Below are 25955 nucleotides of genomic sequence, written 5' to 3'. Positions count from 1 at the left end.
GACCACTGAGCCACATCCCTATCCCTATTTTGTATTTTATTAGAGACAGGGTCTCATTGAGTTGCTTAGCATCTCCCTAAATTGCCCTGAGTCTGGCTTTGAATTTGAGATCCTCCTGCCTCAGCCTCACTTTGAGATGACAGGCATGCACCACCACCCATCACACCTGGCCCATAAATGTCATTTTGTTCTCACCTTTTATGGGTCATAGTTGGGAACTTCAACTGAGGAAGTGAGTGTAAATGCCTGGAAAATCAGGACATTGGGAAAGGCTTATGGAAAGCAAAGCCATTTCTGTTAAAATTGCTCTCTCTGTCTTCACGTGTGCGTTCTCGCCCTCTCTGGAAAACACACACCAAGAGTCTTCATATTTCCTTGCAATTTTAATCTATAAAAGGCACGCAGAGGTCATTGGGACTCTACTTACAGATTCTATCAGCATCATTCCTCCAGAATATTGGGGATGCTTTTGTTAAGGAGTGTTAGGCACTTTTTCTATTAATTCCTGCAGAGCATTAGGGATTTCAGGGGAGCCACAATCCTGTTTTTTAAAAAGAATAAAAATAATTGCTTCCAGCAGCATAGCAAATAAACCCTAACAGTAGCTCCGTTTGCTGTTTAGTGAGCATCTGGTATGTGCCAAATACACACTGCTGCCGACCTTCCAAACTGCTGCAGCAAGGCATTGCTCCATTCCACAGATAAAGAGACAAAGGCTAAGAAAGGGGAACTGAGTTTTCCCCTGGCAATTCTGTGACAGATTTCAAACTGGGGGTCAGTTGGCTGCTTCATTCTTCCCACAAGGGGAGAGATGCAGGTTATTTTGGCCTTTTTCAGAAAATATTATATGGTGACTACATTTTCAGTGTATTTAAATTGTTTTATCTAGGTGTATGTGTGTCAGTTGTTTGAGTTGGGACATATGTAAATCTCCCTGTCTTCCCTTTCCTTGACACCCCAGGACCTGGCCCTCCTCTGATCACAGGTTCTCAGGCAGGTGGGGATCAGACAGGCAGTTCTAATTCAGCTCAGTTTAATCACTGCTGTGTGAAGTGTGTTCCTGTCCCTACGGGGACACTGACTAGGCCTGGTCAGGAGGTCTGCTGCAGTGTCGTCCCTCCTGGGGTTGACAGGATGACTATGGAAGGAGGAGCAGGATTCCCAGGTCAGGAGATGGCAGATACAGGGGCACTGAGGAGGGAGTGAAGCCAGGCTCATCCACACAGGGACTCCACAAACTCAAATGTTCATCAGAGTCACTGGAGGGCTGGTTTGAACACTGACGACTAGGAGTCATCCCCAAAACTAATGTGGCAAGTCTCGGGCACAAGAATGTGCATTTGGAACAAGCTCCCAGTGGGGTGGGATCTGCTGGTCTGTCCTGTGAAGCAGCACCTGGAAGGACCAGCACAGCCAGGACCGTCTCTCTGGGTCACTAGAACTGAGCTGTGCTTTCCAGGTTGGATCAATTAGGTGTTTATAGCCTTCTCAGAAACCAACTGTGCATTGCTTATGTTTGCTAAGACATCCATAAATCTGTCAGGTTTATTCAGGAAGCCACGAATCACCCAATTGAAAACCAGGCTCCCTGCTGAGTTGGCTGGCCAGACGCCCCAAAGAGTGAGCAGCCACACCCCCGAAGTGGCAGGCAAGGTACAGGTGCGGGAACAAGGAGAGCGCCTTGGAGAAGTACTTGCTCATCCTAAACAAAGCCAGGCAGGTACACAGCCTCCAGCTCACATACGACTTCGTGTCTGGGCACACTGCTTCCAAGAAAGCCTCCCTTTCCCAGCCATAAGGTCAACTGGGTCTACTCAGGGTCATCCCTGTTTCTGAGGACCATGGGAACATAACAGACAAGAGCAAATGTTTGTTTGGTGCCATTAGTTTGTAAAAAGTCCAGTGAGTTTAGAGGAAAAGGGCTGCAGTCCTGGCTGTCAGCTGGGGAGGCTGAGGGCAAGGTTCTCGATACTGAAGACAGAGGACAGGTGTGGGAGGAAAGAAAGGAAGCCCGACCCAGAAAGAGGGGAGAAGGTGCTGATTGCTAAGGCTGCTACCACCTGGACTTCAGAGAGAACGTGGGAGAGGGGAAGAGATGAAAGAAGAAAAGAAAATGGCAGCCCACTGGGGCTCCATCCATAGACATACCTGGGTTTCAGCCAGGTAATCATTCCTGGGCTCACCTGTCCTCAAGTGAATTCCCACCAAAGCTTCCCATGTCCTGAATCAGTCAGAAAAACCCACATTTCCACATTTTATCTTAACTGTTGCAGGATTCTTTCCCAAGCCACTGATTAGAACTCACCTGCAGCCCTCTGCTTCCTGCACCCTTTAAATAACAGATTAAAGTAAATTGTTGGAGCTCAAATTTTGCCCGTGGAAGAAACCCTGGTCAGCCCAGCTCCTACCTGCAGAGTTCCAACCTTTTTAAGGTTCTTTCCCAAGAAAGAACTGAACCATTAGGAAAGTCCTAGTTTGGCATATACACCCGGGGCCTCAGAGACTCAAGCTCCATAAAGTTAAGGCTGAAAACAGCCCGTTACCTCCAGTGTCCTCGTTTCAGGCAGCAGAACACAGAGCCTTACAGAGAACAGCCACTCCCCTCACACCACATGCTGAGAGCAGCAAGTGGCTCAGGCCTGCACTTAATGGTTATTTGTTGCATTATTTCATCTGTTTTTTTCAATTACTGGTAATATCAGTAATGATAACATAGTCATTTGACACTTACTGGGTCCTTACTCTGTAGCACACAAGGTTCAGCAATTGTGGGCCCTCCAGATCTGTGGGTGTCACACCCCAGGAGTCAACCAACCATGGATCAAAAAAAATATTTTTAATTGTTTCTGTACTGAGCATCTAAAACCATTTTCCCTTGTCATTAGTTCTTAACAGTACACTGTAACAGCTCTTTATATAGGGTTTACTTTGTGTCCGGTATTATATGTAAGCGTTAGCATCTGACAGGGTGAGCTGAGGTTCCTTTTTTTAAATTTTTGGTCTTTTGGGGTACCAGGGATTGAACTCAGGGGCACTCGACCACTGAGCCACATCCCCAGCCCTATTTTGTATTTTATTAAAGAAAGGGTTTCATTGAGTTGCTTAGTACCTCACTAAATTGCTGAGGCTGGCTTTGAACACTCAATCCTCCTGCCTCTTATATAAGTGCACATTAAGTGTATTTTATGTAAAGGACTTGACCATCCACAGATTTTGGTGTCTGTGGGGGTCCTGGAACTGTCCCCCATGGATGCTGCGGGACACCATACTTGTCTGAATTCACTTGGTGCCTGCAGAATCCTGCAAGGCAGGTATCATTATGGTCTCCGTTTTTACCACTAAGGCACAGACAGGGCACACAGATACAGAGAGAGACAGACCTACTAAGGTCTTTGACATCACTGTTTGTGCAGATTTGGGTAAAGGTGGAATGGCTCACCTGCTGACTGGCAAGAAGGAAGTTTGCAGAAAACTCCAACCATGCTAAATCGTAACCTGAAATGGACATATCTTTAGAACATCATGTCTCTGCCATTGCAACATGGTGTGGCCTGGCATTTTGTCACAACCAAGAGCTACTAGAAAGCAGGCTCCCTGCAGTGCCCAGTACAGGGTGGACCAGCACCATAGCCTGAAGTAAGTTTCCAGTAAACCTGGGGAGAACTGCAAGTCACCCAGGTATGATTCATGCTCCTGAGGGCTCTGAGGCTCGGGGGCTACTATCTGTGGGCAGAGGATTCTCTCCAAGTTCATGTGGGGTAATCTTGCTCCAGATCCTTCCCTCTGCATGGGACATCCTTGGGCCTCAGAAGCGTTTCCTGCACATTTCCAGCGCCTCCAGTCTAGATCCTGTGGAAATATACAAACTGCAACATGTACTCACTAGGGTCATTGTTGCTGTCCCGTGATCCATGATTGCAAAACATGACACAATCTCATTTATCAAGACTCCTCTCTTTGCCATGGACTCCTCCATGCTTTTCCTTCTTTCTTCCTCAGATTAAATGTCATTTCATTAGAGTGGCCTCCACTCCATGTTATATAAAACGGGACCCCTCAATTAAGCCACCCTTCACCCACTCTGTATCTTGTCTGTTTCTTTTGCAGAGTCACATGTAGGTCCATCGATTGTTTGAAGTTTTCTCGTTCCCACCAGAATGCAGTCCTTGATTTGCCTTGGCCACCCCAGGAGCTGACCAAGCCTGGCATGCTGACCTTGTTTGCTCAGCAGGCCCCCCTTGCTCAGGATGTGCTGCGTGCACTTCCTACATGCGTTCCTAGTCTTTAGTCCTCCTCACACCCCCACCATCAGGCTCTCTCCGGACTCCACATTTCACAGATGAGGAAACCAAGGCACAGGGAGATTAAGTCACTTGCTAGGGTGTAAGACTAGCCCGTGTTTTTAAACCCCTGGATCTAGTTCTATGTTTGTGTTCAACTGTCGCTCTCAACGAATTACATCAACAATCAATTCTTAGTTGAACACACGAATCAGTTAAGGAAACAAATGTAATAAGTAAAGTAGCTAAAAAAAGAGATGCCCACCCTCTGTATCTGCCTTCCTGCAAATGTGTTTCTTCCCACCTATAGTCTCTTGGTCTTTTTTTTTGGGGGGGGGGAGTATTATTGAAAATGTATCTCTCTTCTTAAAATTGTTCTAATGCAGACTTAAAAAACATATTGTCCTATAGTTCTAAAGGAAGTAACACATTTATCATCTGACAAGACGAACTCCATCAACAAATATCCACAAATATCAGCCCTAGTTTGATGGAAGTTCTGTTCCCCAGGGAGCAGTGACTTCCTTCTCTTCCACATGATGCTAACTATAGTAGGTCAAATGGAGGCCCCCAAAAGATCTGCTCACAATGTAACCCCTGAACCTGGACCATTACCTTATTTGTAAAAAGAGTCTTTGCAGATGTAATCCAGTGAAGGAGCTTGAGATGAGATCATCCTGGATTAAACACATGGACTCTAAACCCTGTGACAAGCGTCCTTATCAGAGACACGCAGAGAAGAGAGAAGGGGTGTCTGTGTGGCCACAGAGGCAAATTGGATTGACATGCTCATAAGCCACTGGAAGCCAGAGAGGAAGGAATGGATTCCCTCCTATAGTGTTGGAGTGTGGTCCTGGCAGCACCTTGATTTTCCAGTTCTGGCTGCCAGACTGTGAGAGAATAAGTTCCTATTGTTTTAAGCCACCTGGGCTGTGGCGATTTGTGATAGTAGCTGCAGGAAAAGAATACACCTGACATTTGAAGGTGGCACTAACTGCTTCCTAGTCTTGGTAACAAAGCTCTTCTCCAGCCTGATGTTATTCATCTGTCTTGTGGAAATTGATGGTAAATTTCTTACTTCCTTTTAGTTACTCTAAATTTACTATGCTACCTATACATGTAGATTAAACCCAGCAATCATATGGTGCTTTCTAGTAGAGCTTAAATATCACTCTCCCTAAAATAAGATGGTTCGAAGTTTTAAAAATATCCCTCAAAACCTCAGGATGCTGAATTCATAGGAAAGATGTACAATGGAGTCTTGTGAAATGGTTAGTAGAAAACAAACACAGTTTTCTCAGTCCCCCAACAGATGTCTCAAGGATATAAGAAACAACCCAGGGCTGCTTCTCACTGTCAAAGACCTAACCACTTACCTGGAACTGGGGAGGCAACCAGGAGGAAAGCCTGAAGAAAATTTTCAGAGAGCATTGGAGAAATTGTAACAAGCAGGTACTTTTGGAGAAATAGGGAGGGAAATCGATATCCCTAAGTTACCTTCAAGCTATCCAGAATGTGGGTGTATCTTGCTCCTGCAAGTAAGTGAGAGGAGACACAGGAGAGTCATCTAGCACAGTGGTGCTCAAACTTTAGCAGGCATCAGAATCATCTGGAGGCTCATTCAAACATTGACTGCTGGACCCTGCCCTCAGAACTTCCAGTACAGGAGATCTGGAAAACCAAACATTTGTAAGTCTAAAGAGTTACCAGTTAATTGATGCCGGGGTTCCAGGGACCACACAGGGAGAAACCCTTATCTAGGAAACTCCTATGTGTCACATATACTATGATCTAATTACAAATTGATTTGGGGGAATTACCCTCATGCCCCGAGAGCAGTATCACTACATGTTTTTGTACAAAGGCCTTCCCAGTATTTTTAGCAGCTGATAAGTTTATTTGGTGACAACTTTGGTACCAAACAATGACTTTCTGTGATACATACTCAAGCAACATATTGTGTTTTAATCTGACAGAGGGCACACCTGTGCGGCTTCCCTTGTACGTTGACTAAGCCATTCTTCCTCCCGAAATGCGACACCTGCTTTGGTTTTCGATTAAAGGCCCCAGAGGGAATCTAGCTCCCTAACAGGCCACTCCAATAAAGTGGAAGGTGACCTTCCGCTAAATAAGTAACTGATCTGCCTGCAAAACTTTTCCGAGGTTGCTGTGCTAGTCTGTTCTGTTGAATGGAAACTAACCTCTCTGATTCCTCCCTTGTTTGTCCTCCCTTTCATGTTAATGAAAATATTCTCAAAACTATTTCTAAATGGTCCTGTAGCTATTTCTAAGTGATCAACCAAGTTCTGCTAAAATATTTAGTACCACATAAGCTACTCCCCTAATTTCTTGTGTGTTATTTCAAGCCAGTGTAAATCACATGGTAGTGATATTTTTGAGAAAGCGAGGGAGATAGGAATGATTCCTGATGCATGTTGAGGCAGAATCTGAGCCTTGAATTTCGTTCTCTCTGATACCCAAACCCTGGTGTAATAGAGCACAGTATTAGGTCTCGGTTGTAGGCAGCCATGGTTGGCCAGCAGAGGAAGAATGCCCCATGGGAAGAGAGAAGTGCTAACGACCATGATATTACTTTCGGGTATGTGCACCAAGGGTTTCCAGCCCTGATGGATATGTATTCTAATCTAAAATATCACAGGGAAGAAAAAAATAGAAGTTTCCATGGAGACATCGTCTCAGGGCCAGCTCTTCTGTCTCATTATCATATCTTATTTAAATATTTCCTGGAATCAGTTTAAACTCAATCTTTCTGTGCATCTTCTATCTTTAGTGGCCACGGGTAGCATAACATCTGGTCAGAGGTTTTCTTTAAATAAATTGTATGATTGCAGGCGGGTCCATCAATTTCCATATGTCTGCTTGGGCTTACAATAGCTGTAAATCTAATATCATGTGAAAATTTCATTAGCATTCACTTCCAGATCTCTAATTAAGAATTTTAAGTTGTCTGAACCTGGCATGCCTTCAGGAATCTCAGTACACACCTGCCTGCAGCTGGATTCAGTGCCATTTGTCACAACGTATGCTCCCTGTGATCCAGCTGGGTCCCAGTGAGCACCGCTAGGCTCTATGTGAGCTGCCTTTGCCAGACAGGCAGAGTGCTACCGCCCAGTGTCCCTTTGACATAATTTTGTCAAAGTAACCTCTTCTTTATTATTCTGTATTATTCTCAGAAAAACTGAGGCCCCCTCCATGTGATGTTTACTTGTCCTGATTTGTCCCATTGTCCTCCCTATTCACCTGCTGGTGACAGTTCCTCACATAGATGTTCCCGAGTTCACAGATGGCCTTTGGCCTCGCCTCAGGCTCTGTGTGGATACCGCCTTTCCAGCAGAGGAAATCCACTCTTAGCTCCCCCTCTTCCTAACCTGATAACTTGCTGGCACACAGTGGGACTCCAACTTTGAAAGCAAAATCCACCTTCAGAAGCCTCATTCTTGGGCAGACGTCACACCCGGGCAGTCAGATGCCCAAAGTTGCCCTTCCCAGCGTTCCACTTGCATTGTTCACTGAGATAGTTTTGAGAAGAATTTCATTCCTCTAGTTCATGCACATGCGTAGCTTTAGTTTGGTAGTTAAACACAGGATTTTTTAAAATTTCAGTATCTCAACCCTAACTAAATCGTTTAGGTTTTTTGTTATTTTGTGCTACCGCTGAGCTCCATCCCCAGATCTTTGTATTTTGAGACAGTCTTGCTAAGTTGCTGAGGCTGGCCTTGATATTGTGGACCTCCTGCCTTAGCCTCCAAGTCTCTAGGATTACAGGCATGTGCCACCACACCTGGTTCATCCAGAGTGTGATTGGAGTGAGGAGAATGCTGTGAGGCTGATAAAGCTGAGACCTCAAGCCTTTTCCCAGAGGGAGGGGGAGCAATGCATTTTATATTGCATTCACCCTCTTAAAGGAGCAGACCTCAAAATGATATAAACCTCAGTCTCTGAAAAGTCTGTCCCTTCCCTGATGGGAATATTTTGAAATATAAATTTTATTAAAAACCTTTTCTTGAGCTGGGGTGGTAGCTCAGTGGTAGAGTGCATGCCTAGCATGTGTGAGGCACTGGGTTCGATTCTCAGCACGGCATATAAGTAAATAAAGGTCCATTGACAACTAAGAAATATTTAAAAACTAAAAAATAAAAACCTTTTCTTTCAGAGCCTGTTTTCATAGTTGAAAGGGCTTCTTGAGACGCAGGTGTGGATGGTCAAATGCATGCTGACACCTGCCCTCATAAGTCAGTAAGAGAAGCCCTGAGAACTAGACTGGCTAAGGCAGAGTCACCTGGCACTCCATTGGCTCTGATGCCATTGTCCCCGTCTCCACCAAGAAGCCCACTGACGTGTTAATCAGTTAAGTGCCACCCATAGCTTCCTACACCAGGGTGTGCTGACTTGCAGGGTCAAAGGAAGGAAGGCAGGGGGTCTCAGGGCGGCCTCTGCTGCCAGGTAAACCTGCCCAAAGACTCGGGTCACCTCTGTTTTCAGTTCTGCCCATGGCCCTGCAGGCTGGTTCACCAGGTTCCAGCCAGTCAGTCCTGGGCTACCACAGCTAGGCTGGATGGCTGTGCCTGTGTCCATGCCCCAACAGGGACGTTGCCAGTGTTAACGGCATCAAGCACCATGATGGTGGTAAGTGTGAGACAGGCAGTCTGGCCTCAGGGAGGCCTTTGGTCATCAATTCTCTTATGACCCATACTCTGGGTCAGCTCTCACAGAGTAAAGAGGAGTCAAACCTTTACTGACTCTGGAACCGGCAATGCATGCAGGCAATGGGATTCGAGAGGACCCCACTGTCCCTCTACCTGTTGGTTGAAGAAATAAAGAGCTGCTTTGGTGAAGGCCTTTTGAGTTCCACGCTCATAGTCCACATCCCAGCACTTGCCTGGCCAAGGTGCCTTGGGCAAGTGTCCACTTAGCCCTGTGAGCCTGTTTCTTCTACATAAAATGCTGAGGATTCTATCTGCCTTGCAGAGTTATTAATAAGGGCTTCATCTAATGACTATAGAAGTCACAAAGCAGACACTCGATATACAGTGGGCATTCCCTAGTATCACAGAGGTGATTATACCATGTGTCACGCATCCAAAATGCAGCGATTCAACAGTACGCATGGCACTGTGTGTGCAGCAGTGAGATCTCAAGTACAGTGTGATGCATTGACTCTTTTGCTAGCATCACAAAGACTACAAAATCATTTCAATCTGCGTGTTAGCCACTGCAAAAAGAATTCCTTTGGAGAAGATTGGCTACTCCATTGTGATAGATCAGCTCCACATAGTGTTCCATGTGAGCTATCGTCAAAAGATCTCGATAACAATGACCACATGCAGGGACTTGATCCCCCCTCAGCCACAAGCTTGAGCACGTAGCATGCTCTGCCCAGGTAAGGTAGGTGCACCCTGCAGTTCCAGGTGGTGGATCTGGCTCCAAACCATCCACTTCCTGCCGTACATTGCTGTACAACATGCACCATTTCTTGCCCTCAGGGAGCCTGGAGACAGTTGGGAGCAAGGGATCTTCCATGCCAAGATCCCTGTGCACAGCCCGGGAGGTGAGTCCGTGTCGCCCAGAGGAGGTACAACTTGATGGGGGTTCATGAAAAATAATTTCAGGCACCATCCAACATCCAACCTGCACTTATTTTTGTTTGTTTTTATTCATAGATCTCAGAACGATTTCTTCTTTTTCTGTCTGAATAAGACCACTTGTGTTGATTTCACACTCGCTGTGTTTAATTTTTCAATCATATTCCTCTCGTGTTTCAGAATAAGTATTCGCACTGTTTTGTTTGACGGGTCCAACTTTGTTCCTTTGCCTCTTTGTTTTTAATCCCATCAAGCCAGAATTAACAATGATACGAGCTTTAGTGTCCATTTGGTTTCAGGAAATTCAAAACAAGAGATCATTGTTTTCTAATATTTAATTAGACCGAGCGTGCCAAAAAACATATTTTATTATTTTATTTTGCTTCTCACAGTTTCTGGACGAATTGTTTCGTCCTTACAAGTAGTGTTTTCAATAAATAATCATCTTTTCTACTTGTTTATCAAATTTAAAGAATTTAGTTCACCTTTTATGTTTTAATTACACTGCAAATGCTCTTGGCATTGGTGTTATAAGAAAAGAACTGTTTAAGGTCCTGATCCATCTCGTGCTTCAATACGATCCTTGCACATCTGTTCGGTTATTTGATTCTCTGCACAGCTGTGTGGTCGCATAGCTGAGGACTAGTTCCTTGAAACACTGGTAACCTGAGGCCTTGGGCCTTAACTCCTCCATAAAGATGGTGGCAGAGCCAGAGGAAGAGACGAGTCTGAAAACAAGCTAAGTTATTGTCAGAAGAAGCTTAGAGATTGGTATTGGCCTCAGGGGTGCTGAGCTCTGCAACATTTCATTCAAAAGAGTCTTCAGCAAACACGGTATCCCCTGTCCTCTCCTGCTTGGGAAATTCTATTGGAGCCAAAGCCATGACAAGGTGCCAACTACAAGATCCTGGATAGTCCCTCTTTGTGTTTTAAAGCATATGTGACATAAAGATGTATTTGCACAGAATGGGAATGATGTCCATAATATATTGCTAAGTGGAACACACAAAAAGATAAGCTGGAGAACATAACGCCCAAAGGGTGTTAGAAGTAAATTTTGTGGTCTGTTGGCTTTCGTTCAAATCTCAACTCTGCACCATAGAAGCTGAGTGACCCTGGCCAAAGCACCAAGTCTCTCTGTGCCTCCATTTTCTCATCTGGCATTTTAATCACTGGCCTTGCAGTATTGTGATGAGAATTAAATGAACTAATTAAATGAACATACAAAGAACAGTGCCTGGCACATGGTAAGTGCTTAGAGGCACATATATAATTTGCAGAAGAACAGATTTTGGAGGAACATATCCATTCACATAACAAATATTTACTTATTCAGTGGTTACCTTGAAGGCATGGAAATAAGAGAGTCAAGGGCAAGAGGACTGAGTCTCTGCTGTATACACAGGGACATTGTCTGAAAGCTGTGCTTGTCCCTGAGAGATCTGCTTGCTAGGGCTGAGGCTGGGCAGAGGCTGGAGAGCAGGCTGCCTGGGCTGGCATCCTGCTTCTGCAGTGACAGCCGCCGTGTGACAAATGTGTAAGCACTCACTGTACCCGTTTCTTCACCCTTCAAGTGGACCCGACAGTCCCTCCTCCCGCAGTCCTTGCAAGGTTCACTGAGTGGGGACCTTCACATCATGTAGGAAAGTGCCGCTTTTTGAAGGACAGGGTCATCAGTCGCAGCAGTAAAGGAAGCAGTGGGGTCAAAACCAGCAATTCCCTGCGGTCATCTTGATGTTTGCCTTTAAGATCATGGAACAGAACTTCGAAAGCGTGTCCCTGAAAGGACAATAGAAATCCAAATAAAATCTTGGTGTCCTGTTTTCATTTCCCTGGTTTCCTGTGCTCCCACGACAACCCTCAACCTCAGCCTTGTGTGAAATTCTTTGCCACGTATCCCCCCAAGTTGTTCCCACCACAGTGAGGATTTGCCACCCTGTGGACCACCTCCTTCTCCCCCTCCTGCCTCTCTCTTCTTCAGAAGCATCCATTGCCATCTGAGGGGCCTTTGATTCTCACATGTTGAGACAAACCACACTTTTTCTTGCCTTGTTTGCTTCTCTAAGAAAATCAAGCCATATACATTGAATATCGACCCTCTAAACGTTTTATCTGCTGATGAGCTGCTCTATTTTAAACACAGGGATTCTAAAACAGATTTAGAAACTGAATTTTTTAAAAAGGGAAAGAAAGAGGAAAAAGCCTTCAATAGTGTCCTCGAAAGATTTGCAACCTCATAGTAAAATAAAAATACACAGATACAGGAAGGGATGTTTCAAAGAGGAGTGGCCCAGGTGGCTGCTGGTGCACTTGGGCGCCTCCTGACGGCCGCCTTGCTGACACGTCCCAGGGACTCAGCTGTGGACATGCGCAGGGAGCAGAGAGAAGACCAACACTTGCAAACCTCCTGAGGCTTTGCCAATTGCCTCATTGAATCTGCTCAACAGTTGTGTGGACTCTGGGGATCCCAGAGCTTTAATTATTGACCTAAAGTCCCATGATTCATAAGCAGTGAACCAGGACTCAACCCAGGCTGGCTATCACCTCCCTCAACCCCCCAGTGGCTATGGGTTTCTAAGTGTTAAATAAGAGTAAGTCAGGGGCAGCAGAGAGCATGTGCCAAATCATTTCCTATCAAGTGACGCTGGTTCCCTTGGGGGCCTCTAGCTGTATTGTGCTCATTCCCCCACTGCCTCTGGAGCCCTAGCCCTCAACTTCTCAACTTCCAGCCACTGCTCACCCAATGCAACCTTGACTCCTGGCCACTTTGCCTGATCTCCAAGTGTCTTCTTGAGCCCTTTTGTTGCCGGTGGTCCCAGCCAAAGTAAAGCTATGTTGCTGTCAGTTAAGATCAGAGTAGAGGCAATGGTTCTGGGTTCAAAGCTAGAAAGAGATTGTGCTTTGTTTCAGAGTAAAACATTGGGTAGGAGAAGACAGAATCTTCCTGAAGGGTCCTCCAGTGGCCTAGGAGGCACAAATGGAAATGCTTCAAACTCTAATAGGGACACGTGCAGGGCACACTGGGAGCACTGGGAAATGGACTTGGCATGGGCTCCTCCCTCTGTTTGGAATGCTCTGCTCTGTCCTGCCTGGTGGGTGGGGGCTTATTCCTACAGACTCACAAGACACCCCTGTGCTCCCTCCTCACCAGCTCATGCAAAGCTGATCATCGACACTACTACTCCCCCCATTATTTTATTTAGTTGATAGTGGTGCCAACAAATGGTCCCTCTAGAACAAGAACCGTGTCCCCAGTCTAAGGCCTGCAGTAAGTGCTCAAAGGTATTTCCTACTGAAATTAGGACTGAAGGATTGGGTGCATGCATAGCGGGAGGGTGCCCAGTGTGGTTTCCAGAGAAGTTAAGTGAGAGCTGATTCTTGCAGAGAATCGGAGTCGGCCCCATTAATTAGTATCAGGACATCTTCCAGATTTTCCTGGCAGGCAGAATGCTACAACATTTTTTGGACCTCTAGTGTCTGTCCTTATGCCAGGGTTTCTCAACCCCAGTATTATTGACATCTTGGGCCAAATAATTATTTGTGGGGCACTGTCCTCTGCATTAAAGGATATTTAGCAGCACCCCTAGCATCTACCCACCAGATGCCAGGAACACATTCTCTCCATGTTGTGACAAGAAAAATAATTCTGGACATTGCCAAACCTCCCCCCGGGACAGAGTCTCCCTGGGCTCAGAATCACTGCTTTAGACTCAAAAAAAAAAAAAAAATTAGCTCCCGTGAGCCATGGAAACAGACATTTCATAAAATCAACCAATCAGAGGAAATTACTAGACTCATTTTACCATTTTTAAGAAACTATAGTGAGCCAAGCAGGCCACACTGGGCCTTTCTACCAATCTCTCTAACCTCAGATACTGTAGGCCCATTTTACAGATGAGGAAGCAAGATCAGAGTGCTTAGGTGATTCATCCACAGGTGGATTCAGGTGTTTCATGTCCCTTCTGTGCTTTGCCAGGGCCTGCTAGGGTGCTTCTACTTTCTTTTCAAACTTAGGGTACCTGTGTGAATTGGGGTGTGTAAATAAGCTGTAGCATGAAAGGAAATCAGATGTGTGGAACATGTCCACTTGTAAAAATAAATACTCTGATAAATATGGACCTTGAAAAAAATCATAATGAGTCTAGATTAAATTAATCACAAAAGCATAAATATTAGGTCCAAAGGAGTTTCTTCACCAGGTGTCCTTTCGGTACATAAGCTGACATAGAAATATTTAGACCAAAGGATGGCTTTTGCTAGCTTTTTAAGCAAAATTATTTCCATGGTTCTGTTAGCTCGCTGGTGTGTTAGAAGCACTATTCCTCAGCCTCCGTAACAAAAGCAACACGTATGCGAAGTCAATGCTAATAAATATGTCTGCAGATGTTGAAAACATAATAAGCAAATCTTAGATCATGAAGGTTTGCCTAAATAGAATCCAGATGCACTTCTTCCTTCCTCTCTCAGAGAAGAGCAAGTTCAGGGACAGTGAGAGGGTCTCTCCGGGGGTCTTGCTAACGTTTGCAAAGAACCACACATGTTTGCATTGTGCTCCATGGCATTGATCTAGAAGTTCTAATAACAAAGGTTTTTCAGACTTGCTCATGCATATAATCAGGAGTCCAGTTAGGTTTTTGTTTTCAAGGTACATATATCAGGTTTGACTGCTACACATAAGCAGTACGAATGCAAGACCCCTCTCAAGCTTCCTGAGTTTTTGTTGTCGAATAAAAGCTCAGGAAAGGCCGCGCCCACAACCAGACAAATCAACTCTTTAAAAACAAGGTTTCTCCTTTTTAAATGGTGTTTTATTCCAGTTTTGGCATTCGGGGATGTTTTGGTCACAAGAAGAGCAATTGCACCATATTAGGTAACATCTTTGCTCCTTGCATCTTGAAATGAAAACCAAGAGCTAAGTTCACAAATCTGATTCCCTTTAAAGACACATTTGATTGCAAAGCCGCCTTGTCCTGTTTGATCTCCTCCATGGGCTGCATGACTGATCTAAGCTGAAGTTCCTGGTCCCTGGTCCCTGGTGGGGGAGCAGCCTCCTGCATTGGCTCCTTCTAGTAACGGAGGACGTTCTGTGGGTTGGCTTTGCCACCTAGTGGCCAGCAGACCACTCACAAACCATGATGGCTCTGGGACGCGTCCTCACTGTAGAGCGCCGTCATGATTCTGACAGAAAACAGACTCTCTTGTGAAAGAGAGACCCAAAACAAACCCCCAATATGATGCATGCAGCATTCCAAATAGAAAAGAAGCTCGAAGTAATTAGTCTTAAAAATAAGGCTTGGATGTAAACTGCAAAGATGTTCTTTCTCCTGGACATGTTTAAAAAGAAGAAAGGAAAGAAAGAGAGAGAGAGAGAGAGAGAGAGAGAGAGAGAGAGAGAGAGAGAGAGAGAGAGAGAGAGAGAGAGAAGAAAGAAAGAAAGAAAGAATGAATAATTGATGGAGTAGAATTAATTTAGACCTCCGGGGGGTGGGGGGAGGGAACAGTAGTTTGTGCTTTTTTATCATTTCAAGGGTTTAAAAATTGAGATCCTTGAATCCTTTTTCTAGGATAATTTGTTCCTGGGATGGCTTAGAGGAAGTAAAATGAGTTTATCTTTTTGGAATTCATTCCAAAGAAAGTGCCTCATATTTATATTGGCCCCTTCCATTTCTCTAAGGAATTTCACATTTATTTTCATGTTGCATTTTTTAATTTTAAAAAATATTCTGTATGTTTTATAGATTTATAACCCCAGAACACTTTTATTCCATAATTAGGAAGGGATAAATTTTCCATAATTATCTTTCAATTTCCCCTAACCTTTATATGCTCAAATTATTTTTTTCTTCACATTTTCTATTTCACCTTTGGTTTTGTTCTGATTTTTTGGTGGTGCCCAGTACCAAATTCAGGGCATTGTGTGTGCTAGACAAGAGCTCTACCTCCGAGCTACATCCCCAGCCCTACCCTTTCCTTTTAAATGTTAATAAAAGATGTCAAAATATCCAGTGCAGTGGCTTTCAAACACTGTTGACCTTGAGCTATATTATATGCCCATCATTATTTCATAGTAAAATATCTGTCATGTGAGGCAAAAGTTTCATGAAGCAACATTTATCATCATTCTGTTGTATGTACTCTGATATATACTGTTCAGTTCGATTTATTTTTTATCTTTTAATTCTCATATTGGCTCTTGCATTTTAAACTTAGTGGATCAATTCCATAGGTGCTCCAAAATATAATGAAGCAAAAATGGTCAAAGGATCTGGATACAAACACACGCTCAGAGATGAAGTCGAGAACCAACCCCGTGCTGTGTGCCTGAACATGTGACCCACCCGGGGGTGGACCAGAAACCACGTGTGCCCCCAAAGTCTCCCAGGTGCCCACAGGCAGGTTATGTTCTCACCTGAGCTCCGCTGCCTGGAACCCTGGGACAGCACTTCCCTGAGTTCCCCACCCCCCCAACAGCACTTGATGGGGCTGGAGCAGCTGAGCATCCCAGAAAAGAGTCCAGTCTGCTCTGCTCTGGCTCCCCCACCCCCACCCTGCCGCCACCCTCATATCCTGACACCCCAGCTTAGGGTCTCTCACGAAGTGCCAAGGCCAACAGGCTGACAGGGTCTCCACTCTCACCACTGCTTCTTCCTGAGCATTAGAAGGAAGAATCCCCCGGATCTTCTTCCCAGTGTGGTTCAGTTCAATGGGCGTCGACTATGAATGAACTCCGAAGACTCAAAATACTCAACAGAACACGGGCTTGAAGCTTAGAAATGATGTGCCTGCCTCAGAAAAAGCAACTTAAACTGAGGGATTTATCCCAGGCTTAGCACCATCTCAACTGGGATCTCACCTAGAACCCCTGAGTGTTAGGAAATTACATATAATATATAAAATCATAGATAGACCTGAAAAAAGCCATTAGGTGACTTTCATGTGTAGTAAGTATTAGGCATTCTTTTTTGAAGTCCTTGTGACCTGCCAATCATTTTCTACTGTGAGACCGTAATTGTTGAACCTCCAAACAGCGAGGATCCTTGTGGTGAGAGATCTTGGCCCAGAGGCCCGGGGACCAGTGAGAAAGCTACAGAAGATGGCCCAGGTATGGGCATCAGAACGAAGGTGGGGATAGGCAGGAGGGTCTCATTTCCTGGCTGCCTAGGAACACTCCCTTATTCAGTACAGTGGGGTCCAGCCTTGATGTGAATTGGTGGGGACACCAGGAAAGTCCCTTGCCAGAGCTATGAAGAGAGGACAAGGTATGCTCTGAAGAGGCGTGTGGCAGGCAGCAATGTCCCCCTGGATTCCACTTAGAACAGAGCAAATGTAGAATTAACCACAGGGAAATTCACAGGATGAAATGAACTAAAAGAAAATCATTGACCTTAGGCTTATTTCTGAAATTCTTATTTTATGTTCTTTAACCACACTGTCAACTGAACAGATCAGCAGCAAAGGGAAGGAAGGAAGGTCTCTGCCACAGGGAAGGGAGTCTGTGACCAGGAGGAGAGCTAGGGTGCATTGGGGGTGAGGGGACACATACACTCAGATCAGCAAGATCAAGGGTTCTGTCTTCACATAACTTAAAACTGCATTTGGAGGTCCCATGCCATGCAGCTTACAGCAGGGTTTCCTGTTCAGGGTCTCCCACACCTGAAATCCAGGGCTGGTCAACCTGACTTTCCCTTCTTGGGGCAGGACTACTGCTTGTTGGATCCTCTGCCATCCTGACTCTGAGCAGAATATAGCACTGTATTCAGTCTGGGTGGGGCAAGGGGAGGGTCTTTCTTTTGTCTCATGCTTAGGCCAGAGGACCATTCCTTGCTCCTCAATCCTGAGTGTTTGTGGTGCTTAAAGACCTTACCTTTGAGATATTTATCTCTACTAGAGTCTTTGAAGGTCACTTTAAAAGCAAAAAAAAAAAAATGATCCTGGACAAGCTTCTTTGTCCCTAAATTTCTGCAGAAACAACCCAGCTCTGCAGATGCAGGACGTTAGCGTGGGGACCAGGGAAGCAACATGGGCATGGATACTTCGGAGTGCTAGCCTGCCACTCCAGGATGTTTCCTGCCCTCTCCAGACCCCGCAGGCTGGGTGGTAGTGTTCTAATTTTGTAGATGAAGGAGTAGTCTGAACTGCACACTTCGCAGGCCAAGGCAGAACGGGAACCCATTCAGCCGAGCTCCGGGACCCCACTTTACCTCTCGGCTGAACTGCTTTCTACTGAAAAGCTACTGCTGGGGGTGAGAGCATCCCACTTATGAGCAGTGTGGGACGAATATGTCTGGGTCTATGGTCCTCCATAGACACTGCCTCCCCTCCTCGTTGGGTGATGCTCTTCCTGGTCCTTTTAGCTTCCCAGTCAGCATGTCCCTTTCCTCAGTGTCACAGCCCTCTGTCAGATCCCCTTCTCCCTTGGTGCCTTTTGCTGTCATGTACCTGGTTGTCAGCAGGAAGTCTGATAGCTGCCATCAGGAGTGCCGCGGCTATTAACTTATTAACTATCGTCCTTGGGGAACTGTATCACATGGGTACACAGGAGACTATGGGCCATTCCCCTTTAGTAGCTCTTTTATGGCTGTAAAATGTTTGCTGAGCTCATAATCTACATCCATTCTACCACCGACAGGTTCTAAAAATCTTTAAAAATGAGGAAAAGCACATCTCTGAGATTTTCAGATGGTCCTAGGTACTGAGTTAATGGAGGGTCATGAGAGTAATGATGGCCACTGGCCAGCTACGCCAAAGAGTACAAGACACAGTCATGTGTGATGATTTGTGGTTGAGACATTTCCTAATGGTTAGTCAAGAAGCCCTGGATTCCACTTAGAACAGAACAAATGTAGAATTAGCCACAGAGAAATTCACAGGATGAAATGAACTAAAAGAAAACCATTGACCTTAGGCTTATTTCTGAAATTCTTATTTATGTTCTTTCACCACACTGTCAACTGAACAGATCAGTCGCTGCTGAATTTGTACAAACATAATATGACTATCCACAGGGAGTGATTTAATATTGTCTAAATAACTGTGTACTTTTAAAAGTATTTTATTCACATCCCATCTTCCAGCTAGGGGGTAGTTCCCAGAGGGCAGAGGCTGGGACTTCCTGAATTCCACAGCTCGGAAGCTGAACCAGGTGCTGATGTTGATAAGAACAGAATATGTTAATCAGAGCCTATTAGTTGCAGGTAACAGAAACCTATCTCAGCAAGCCCAGCAACAAAGGAAGTGTGTTGGCTCACATAACCAGCAAGGTCAAAGATGTGGTGTTGATTTAGAAAGAGGTAAATCCAGTTTTCAAAGCACTCCACATCCTGCTGGCTGCTTCCCACATTCCCTCCTCCGGTTCTCCTTCCCTGCGGCCTTCCCCTGTGTTTACCTACTTCTCAGGTTTCCACATGCTTACAATTAGGCTGACCAGCATCTAGCAATCCCAAAGAGAAGAGAATTTTTCTCTTTTTCCAGCATCTTTACCTGTTCCCCAAACTGACCCTCCCTACTTGGATCTGCTTTAAGTCCATTAATGTGGCCAAGGACTTGGGACCAGGTCACTCATGGCAAGTAATATTCGAGATCAGCTGAAAGAATGATAAGTAACAGACATCTGGTGTGACATCAATTTACAGAAGAATAAAGGGTTTTTTTAAAGACAGATATGTAAAGCACTGGAACTTTTGGGCATTACCTGCATTGATAATAAAATCAGCTTATCATAAGATATGAAAACAAAGCAACAGAATGTGACCAGTTCCCATGGGACATGAAGGCAGAGACTTAGAAAGTGCTATGAGGGCTGAGAGTCCCAAAGATGCTGAAGGTCTGTGAGAGCCACTGGGCCGGGGTGGCCCAAGGAGGATAGTAAGAAGGGATGCAAGGTACCTAGCTACCATGTCTAGGAATCTTTGCAGTAACTGAGATATGGGGAAGATTAAAGGCATCTCAGAAAGTCTAGAATAAAAGAGCTTGTTGCCAAACCTTATAAGAAACTAATACACCATGTAGTCAATCCATGTTTTAAAGGGACAGTAGAATGTGAGTTGATTTACACTTACTTCTGTCTTGCTTTGGTTGGCTTTGCCTATTCCAGTGAGGTTTAAACGGATGGTATCCCTTACAGTTGCTATTTAAAGTCTCAGGCAGGTAAATGCCCAGGTGGATAAAATGCAAATAAACCAAGTTAATTTATCAAGTAGCATGATGAAAACACTATATTGAGAAATTATCATGTAAGCACCTAATATTTCCCCTTTCAAAAATAAAAGAAGTAAGTATGCTGTTTGTCATGGAATTATATTTAGAAATGGGGAAAATGCAAGGTTCAATAGATCGTAGAAGCTATTTGTACCACCTTGAACAAATCCATCTCCATTAGCCCTAGACTCTTCATACTTAAAATCAGAGAATGAACTGGATAAGGTTCTGCTTCTTTGAGACCCAGCATCCTATTAATACATCTTTTGTGTCTTTTAACGCATGCAAAGGACATATCAAAGGAAGGCAGAAACTTTCCTAACTGCATTTTTTTTCTCTCTCTCTCTTTCCCAGACTATGTCAGAGAGTCACAATGACCTTGCACAGTAACAGTACCACCTCGCCTTTGTTTCCAAACATCAGCACTTCCTGGATACACAGTCCTTCAGATGCAGGCCTGCCCCCAGGGACTGACACTCATTTCGGCAGCTACAACATTTCACGAGCAGCTGGGAATTTCTCCTCTCCCGATGATACCACCAGTGATCCATTGGGAGGTCACACCATCTGGCAGGTGGTCTTCATCGCATTCTTAACAGGTTTCCTGGCCCTGGTCACCATTATCGGCAACATCCTGGTGATAGTGGCATTTAAGGTCAACAAGCAGCTGAAGACAGTCAACAACTACTTCCTCCTCAGCCTGGCCTGCGCCGACCTGATCATCGGGGTCATCTCGATGAATCTGTTTACTACCTACATCATCATGAATCGGTGGGCATTGGGGAACTTGGCCTGTGACCTCTGGCTCTCCATTGACTATGTGGCCAGCAACGCCTCCGTCATGAATCTCCTCGTCATTAGCTTTGACAGGTACTTCTCCATCACAAGGCCGCTCACCTACCGAGCCAAACGAACCACCAAAAGAGCCGGGGTGATGATCGGCCTGGCCTGGGTCATTTCCTTTGTCCTGTGGGCACCTGCCATCTTGTTCTGGCAGTACTTCGTAGGGAAGAGAACCGTGCCTCCGGGGGAGTGTTTCATCCAGTTCCTCAGCGAGCCCACCATCACCTTCGGCACAGCGATCGCCGCCTTTTACATGCCTGTCACCATCATGACTATTTTGTACTGGAGGATCTATAAAGAAACCGAGAAACGTACCAAAGAGCTCGCTGGGCTGCAGGCCTCAGGGACAGAAGCAGAGGCGGAAAACTTTGTCCACCCCACAGGCAGTTCTCGAAGCTGCAGCAGCTACGAACTTCAGCAGCAGAGCTTGAAACGCTCGGCCAGGAGGAAGTATGGCGGCTGCCACTTCTGGTTCACCACCAAGAGCTGGAAGCCCAGCGCCGAGCAGATGGACCAAGACCACAGCAGCAGTGACAGCTGGAACAACAACGATGCTGCCGCCTCCTTGGAAAACTCGGCCTCCTCCGACGAGGAGGACATTGGCTCCGAGACCAGAGCCATCTACTCCATTGTGCTCAAGCTCCCGGGTCACAGCACCATCCTCAACTCCACCAAGCTACCCTCTTCGGACAACCTGCAGGTGCCTGAGGAGGAGCTGCGGGCGCTGGACGCAGAGAAGAGCGCCAATAAGCTGCAGGCCCAGAGGAGCGTGGACGATGGTGGCAGCTTTCAGAGAAGCTTCTCCAAGCTTCCCATCCAGTTAGAGTCTGCCGTGGACACAGCCAAGTCCTCTGACGCCAACTCCTCGGTGGGTAAGACCACGGCCACTCTACCTCTGTCCTTCAAGGAAGCCACTCTGGCCAAGAGGTTTGCTCTGAAGACCAGAAGTCAGATCACGAAGCGGAAGAGGATGTCCCTCATCAAGGAGAAGAAGGCAGCCCAGACCCTCAGCGCCATCCTGCTGGCCTTCATCATCACCTGGACCCCCTACAACATCATGGTCCTGGTGAACACCTTTTGTGACAGCTGCATACCCAAAACCTATTGGAATCTGGGCTACTGGCTGTGCTACATCAACAGCACCGTGAACCCGGTATGCTATGCCCTGTGCAACAAGACATTCAGAACCACCTTCAAGATGCTGCTGCTGTGCCAATGTGACAAAAGGAAGCGGCGCAAGCAACAGTACCAGCAAAGACAGTCGGTCATCTTCCACAAGCGCGTGCCCGAGCAGGCTCCGTAGAGGAGCTTTTATCCATAGCAGAGACATAAAAACGCACACGTCGACCCACGACCTTAGGTGGAGTCAGGCGAGGGTGGGGGCGACTCCTGGTGATGATAAAAAGAGTTTTTATCAGCCAGATGTGAAAGAAGCTGCCTGTTTACTCACCCACTGAGTCAACCAATTTTAATATAAAGCATCAAATACCAATTCAGCAAAAAAAAAAAAAGCATACTACTGAATATAAAGAAATTTATTCTGAAATAGACTTTACATGTATTTTTCTTAAAGAGGAAACAAATATTGCTTCACAGCAGTTATACCCTCAAATTGTTTCACCTGGGTCTTTTAATTCCCATTAGCTCTGGAATCACAGAGGAGCCTAGCTGGCCCAGTTATCCCCAAGGATCCCAAGTCGATCCAGCTCCCTCGTGGAATGCAGCAGGCTTGTGAATCTGTGGTTGTGAAATTGTTTCATACATTGCAAAGCTGAACCTTCTTGTCCCGGTAGAGCTTCCGTCCTCTCTTTGGTGTGTTGTTAAACTCTAGTTGTGGACTTGATTCTTGATTCTTGCAAAGTACTGTTCTGTGCAGTTCAAGTTTCTTACAAATAAAGTTGAATAAGTATATAAATATATGTATATATATATATTGTGTGTGTGAGTTCTGCATGCACACACATAGTGTATATAACATAATGGAAACACTGAACTGGCAAATTTGTTCTGCAATATATGCTTTCAGTACTTTGGTAACTGAAGTTCTCTAGGATCCTTATATACTATAAGAGTGAAACAACCCAGCTTAATTGTTTTTGACCCTGGGGCTATTTTCCACTAACCACCCTGAAGAATATTCCGCAGAGACCCCAGGCCTCCTGGCAGACCTGTGCACACCAGAGGACCTCGAGAGTCAGTTGGCACCAGGGCTGGGGCAGATTCTTGAGTGCACGCAGCCTCCTGTGCTGATATCTCCATCAAGAGAGCTAAGTGGGGGCCCCTCTGAGCTCAGAAAAAGAACCACATCCACAGGCTCGAATTTAGTCATTGAAATCTCAATATTTCCAAACAAAGTCTCTGCTCTCTAAGCTGCCTGAAATGCAACAGTAGTGTTACATTTGAATGTCATACACAGCAATATATCGGCAATAGGTGCATTGTGAGGGAGATGAAGGAGAACTCCATTTCTTGGTACCTGGCACCTTCTAAGAGAAAGCAGGGCTCCCCTGTCACTTAGCTCTGCTAGGGACTTTTGGTTTGCAGTCTGTAACCATCGCCCAGGAAAAGGTGGGGTCTAGGAAGTTACATGTCCTCCGAAGAAAGAATGACATTTGAAAAAGTTGCTTCAAATTGATTTCCTTACATTTTGAAAATCTAATTGTGCATTTTCCTTGGATCCCCCCCCCCAATGCTCAGCGTCCCGGGGGGAGGGGCGGGTGCCGCTGCTCTAGCTGTCCTGTCGCTGCTGTATCATTGGGGTTCCTTCTTTTCTTTTTGCCGGGGCTGTGGGAGGTGGGAGGGCTGCTGAGAACCCTTTCCTTTGTTCGGGGGCATCAGTGTCATGGACCCAAAGCTGGGCAGAAGCTGCTTTCGTATTCAGTATGAGGTGGTGTTTACAGACGACTTTGACAACAGTGAAAAGTGTCCTCAGTGGCGTGTGTGTATCTCAACTATTTAATGTTGTGTTCTGTTTATATGAAGAACTATTTATGCATATTTCACCAAGTGTTTATTTAATGTTGATAAATATGACTTCTGCAGCCATGGTGTCCTTTGAAAGTGATTTTTTTTAAGGTCCACTTGAGCAATGAATAAAGTCTATTGAGCTTTTATGTGGCTAAGAAGAAAAAAAAAATGTCATCCTGTTGGCATCCACAAGTTCCTAAATCTTTCTAGGTAATAAAACGTCAACTGTCACTTGAACAAACAAAAGTGTTTAAAACCACTTGTTAGTTACACCTGATGGGAACGGAACAAAGCAATTCCCCATCGTTGTGTGAAATTATATTACAAAGTAAAAAAAACAAATCAGCATAATTGTAAGAATTGATTCTTTTTTTTTCTTTCTTTTTTTTTTTTTTTGGCCCACATTCAACCAAAGAACAAGAGAAACTAGAGACTATTTTATAATGTGTATAGCAAACTACAGAATGTTATGTTATCCACCTGTGAAACGTCTAGTAAGCAATTGTGTCTATATTTTATTACTCAAGTTGGCCTGGCACTAATAAACATGTGAATGCTTATTCATGTCTCCAAGTACGTCAGTAATCCCCGTCCTTGTGAAAACTTCCATCCGACTCCTTCCCCAAAGGGATGCTCCTGGTGTTTAATAAGAAAATACCAAACAAAATTAAGTTTCAGAGGCAGAGGAACTCTGAGAATAGGCAGAACTTCAATAGTTAATTAGGATTTTCCTCAGATATGATCATCTCCTGATTCTTGTCTTTTATGATGCTAACAATGACAGAAAAGAAGCAAACCCAAGACTCCAGATCCCCCTTTTTAGTGCTGATTTTATTATAGAACTGTTTTTAAGCGTCTTATGGATGAAAGCTTCTCCTGACCACTATACACTTACTGTTTAGAAAGAGGTCCAACTTTGGGGTCATTTTCAGAGTAGGAAAACAAGCAAAAGACTTTTTTGGATATGAAGAGTTGAGAAGCTTAACTATTTTAAGTATTTTAACTGGTCATTTGTCATACAGTCCTTTCTCAAAGGGCTTGTGATTAGAAGAGGCCATTCTGCATTTATAGATGATCAAATATCTTTATCCCCAGCCTTGGAATTGAATCGTTTCAAACCTATGAATAAGGTTTACCGGGATTTTAGGATTACCATTTTCACTGAGACAGGAAAATGCTCAAACCTAAAATAAACACATGGAGACTCAAGCAGCCTCCCACCCTAACCCCCTATTCTTGTTCTCTCTCTGTCTCTCTCTCCTCCAGGCCTTGCCTGATGGACAGGAGCAGTGAGCTCTCTGCTCCCTGCCTCCTGCCCTCTTGCCTATCTTTGGCTCTGTGAACTTCGTGCTCCTTTTCCCTACTATCCCTCACCTCTTGAACCCAGCCTTGACTCTCTACATAGGTTGCATTTCTAGTCCCTCCTTAATGTATAATAGTTCCAACTCGAACAGAAAAAAAAAAAAAAAAAAAAAAAAAAAAAAAAAAACAAGAAAGCAGGAGCATGGGCATCACAGTGCTGAAGGTCCAGAAGGCCCTCAGGGTCCTCTGTCAAACTTCCTGTGCTGGAGGCAGCAGGTGGTTGCCCTACAGAGGGGAGTAAGTTCTGCAGCAGAGTTGGTCACCTCCGCAGGCCTCTGGGAGGGAAGAGGATGCCAAGGCTCTGGTCCACAGTGAAGCCTGATGCAGAGGAGGAGCCCGGGGTCATACAGGTTATCCTGGACTTAATCTGAGTAGAGTTGATTCAAAGATGCAGACATAGTACTGAGGAGTTGAATAGTCCAGGACTGGCGACTTCCAAGGAGGACTGGGGGTGAGGCAGAATAGTCACAAAAGCACTAAATTGAAGATGGCCAAGTTCTTGGTCTTGGTCTGGTCCATGCAGTTACTTATCCTCAGGCATGCTTGTCATTTTACCCAGGGTCCCTGGGTTCTCTGCCCACGCTCAACTTAAGCCACGCGGACAGCAAATAGGTCAAAACTAGGAAGAATGTGAGGTCAAGAACTGCTAGGATGAATGTAAAATGGAATAACTGATGAACATTTGAAATTTTCAGATTTTGTA

The 25955-nt window shown here is 45.1% G+C and overlaps 1 protein-coding gene across 1 annotated transcript in view; it reads left to right on the top strand.

Annotated features, from left to right (window-relative positions):
• CHRM3 (cholinergic receptor muscarinic 3) overlaps window positions 1–24421 on the top strand; it is a 415689-nt gene extending 391268 nt beyond the window's left edge. Inside the window, exon 5 of the mRNA XM_081299117.1 lies at window positions 20435–24421. Coding sequence (XP_081155243.1) covers window positions 20454–22226 — 1773 coding nt within the window. The 5' untranslated portion in view covers window positions 20435–20453 and the 3' untranslated portion in view covers window positions 22227–24421. The remainder of the gene's footprint in view (window positions 1–20434) is intronic.
• Window positions 24422–25955: the final 1534 nt, after the last annotated feature.

The sequence above is a fragment of the Spermophilus citellus genome, assembly GCF_964194105.1.
Source record: "Spermophilus citellus genome assembly, chromosome: 6".
Classification (NCBI taxonomy): Eukaryota; Metazoa; Chordata; class Mammalia; order Rodentia; family Sciuridae; genus Spermophilus; species Spermophilus citellus.
The sequence above is the reverse complement of the archived record's forward strand: the minus strand, read 5'-3'. Positions and strand labels throughout refer to the sequence as shown.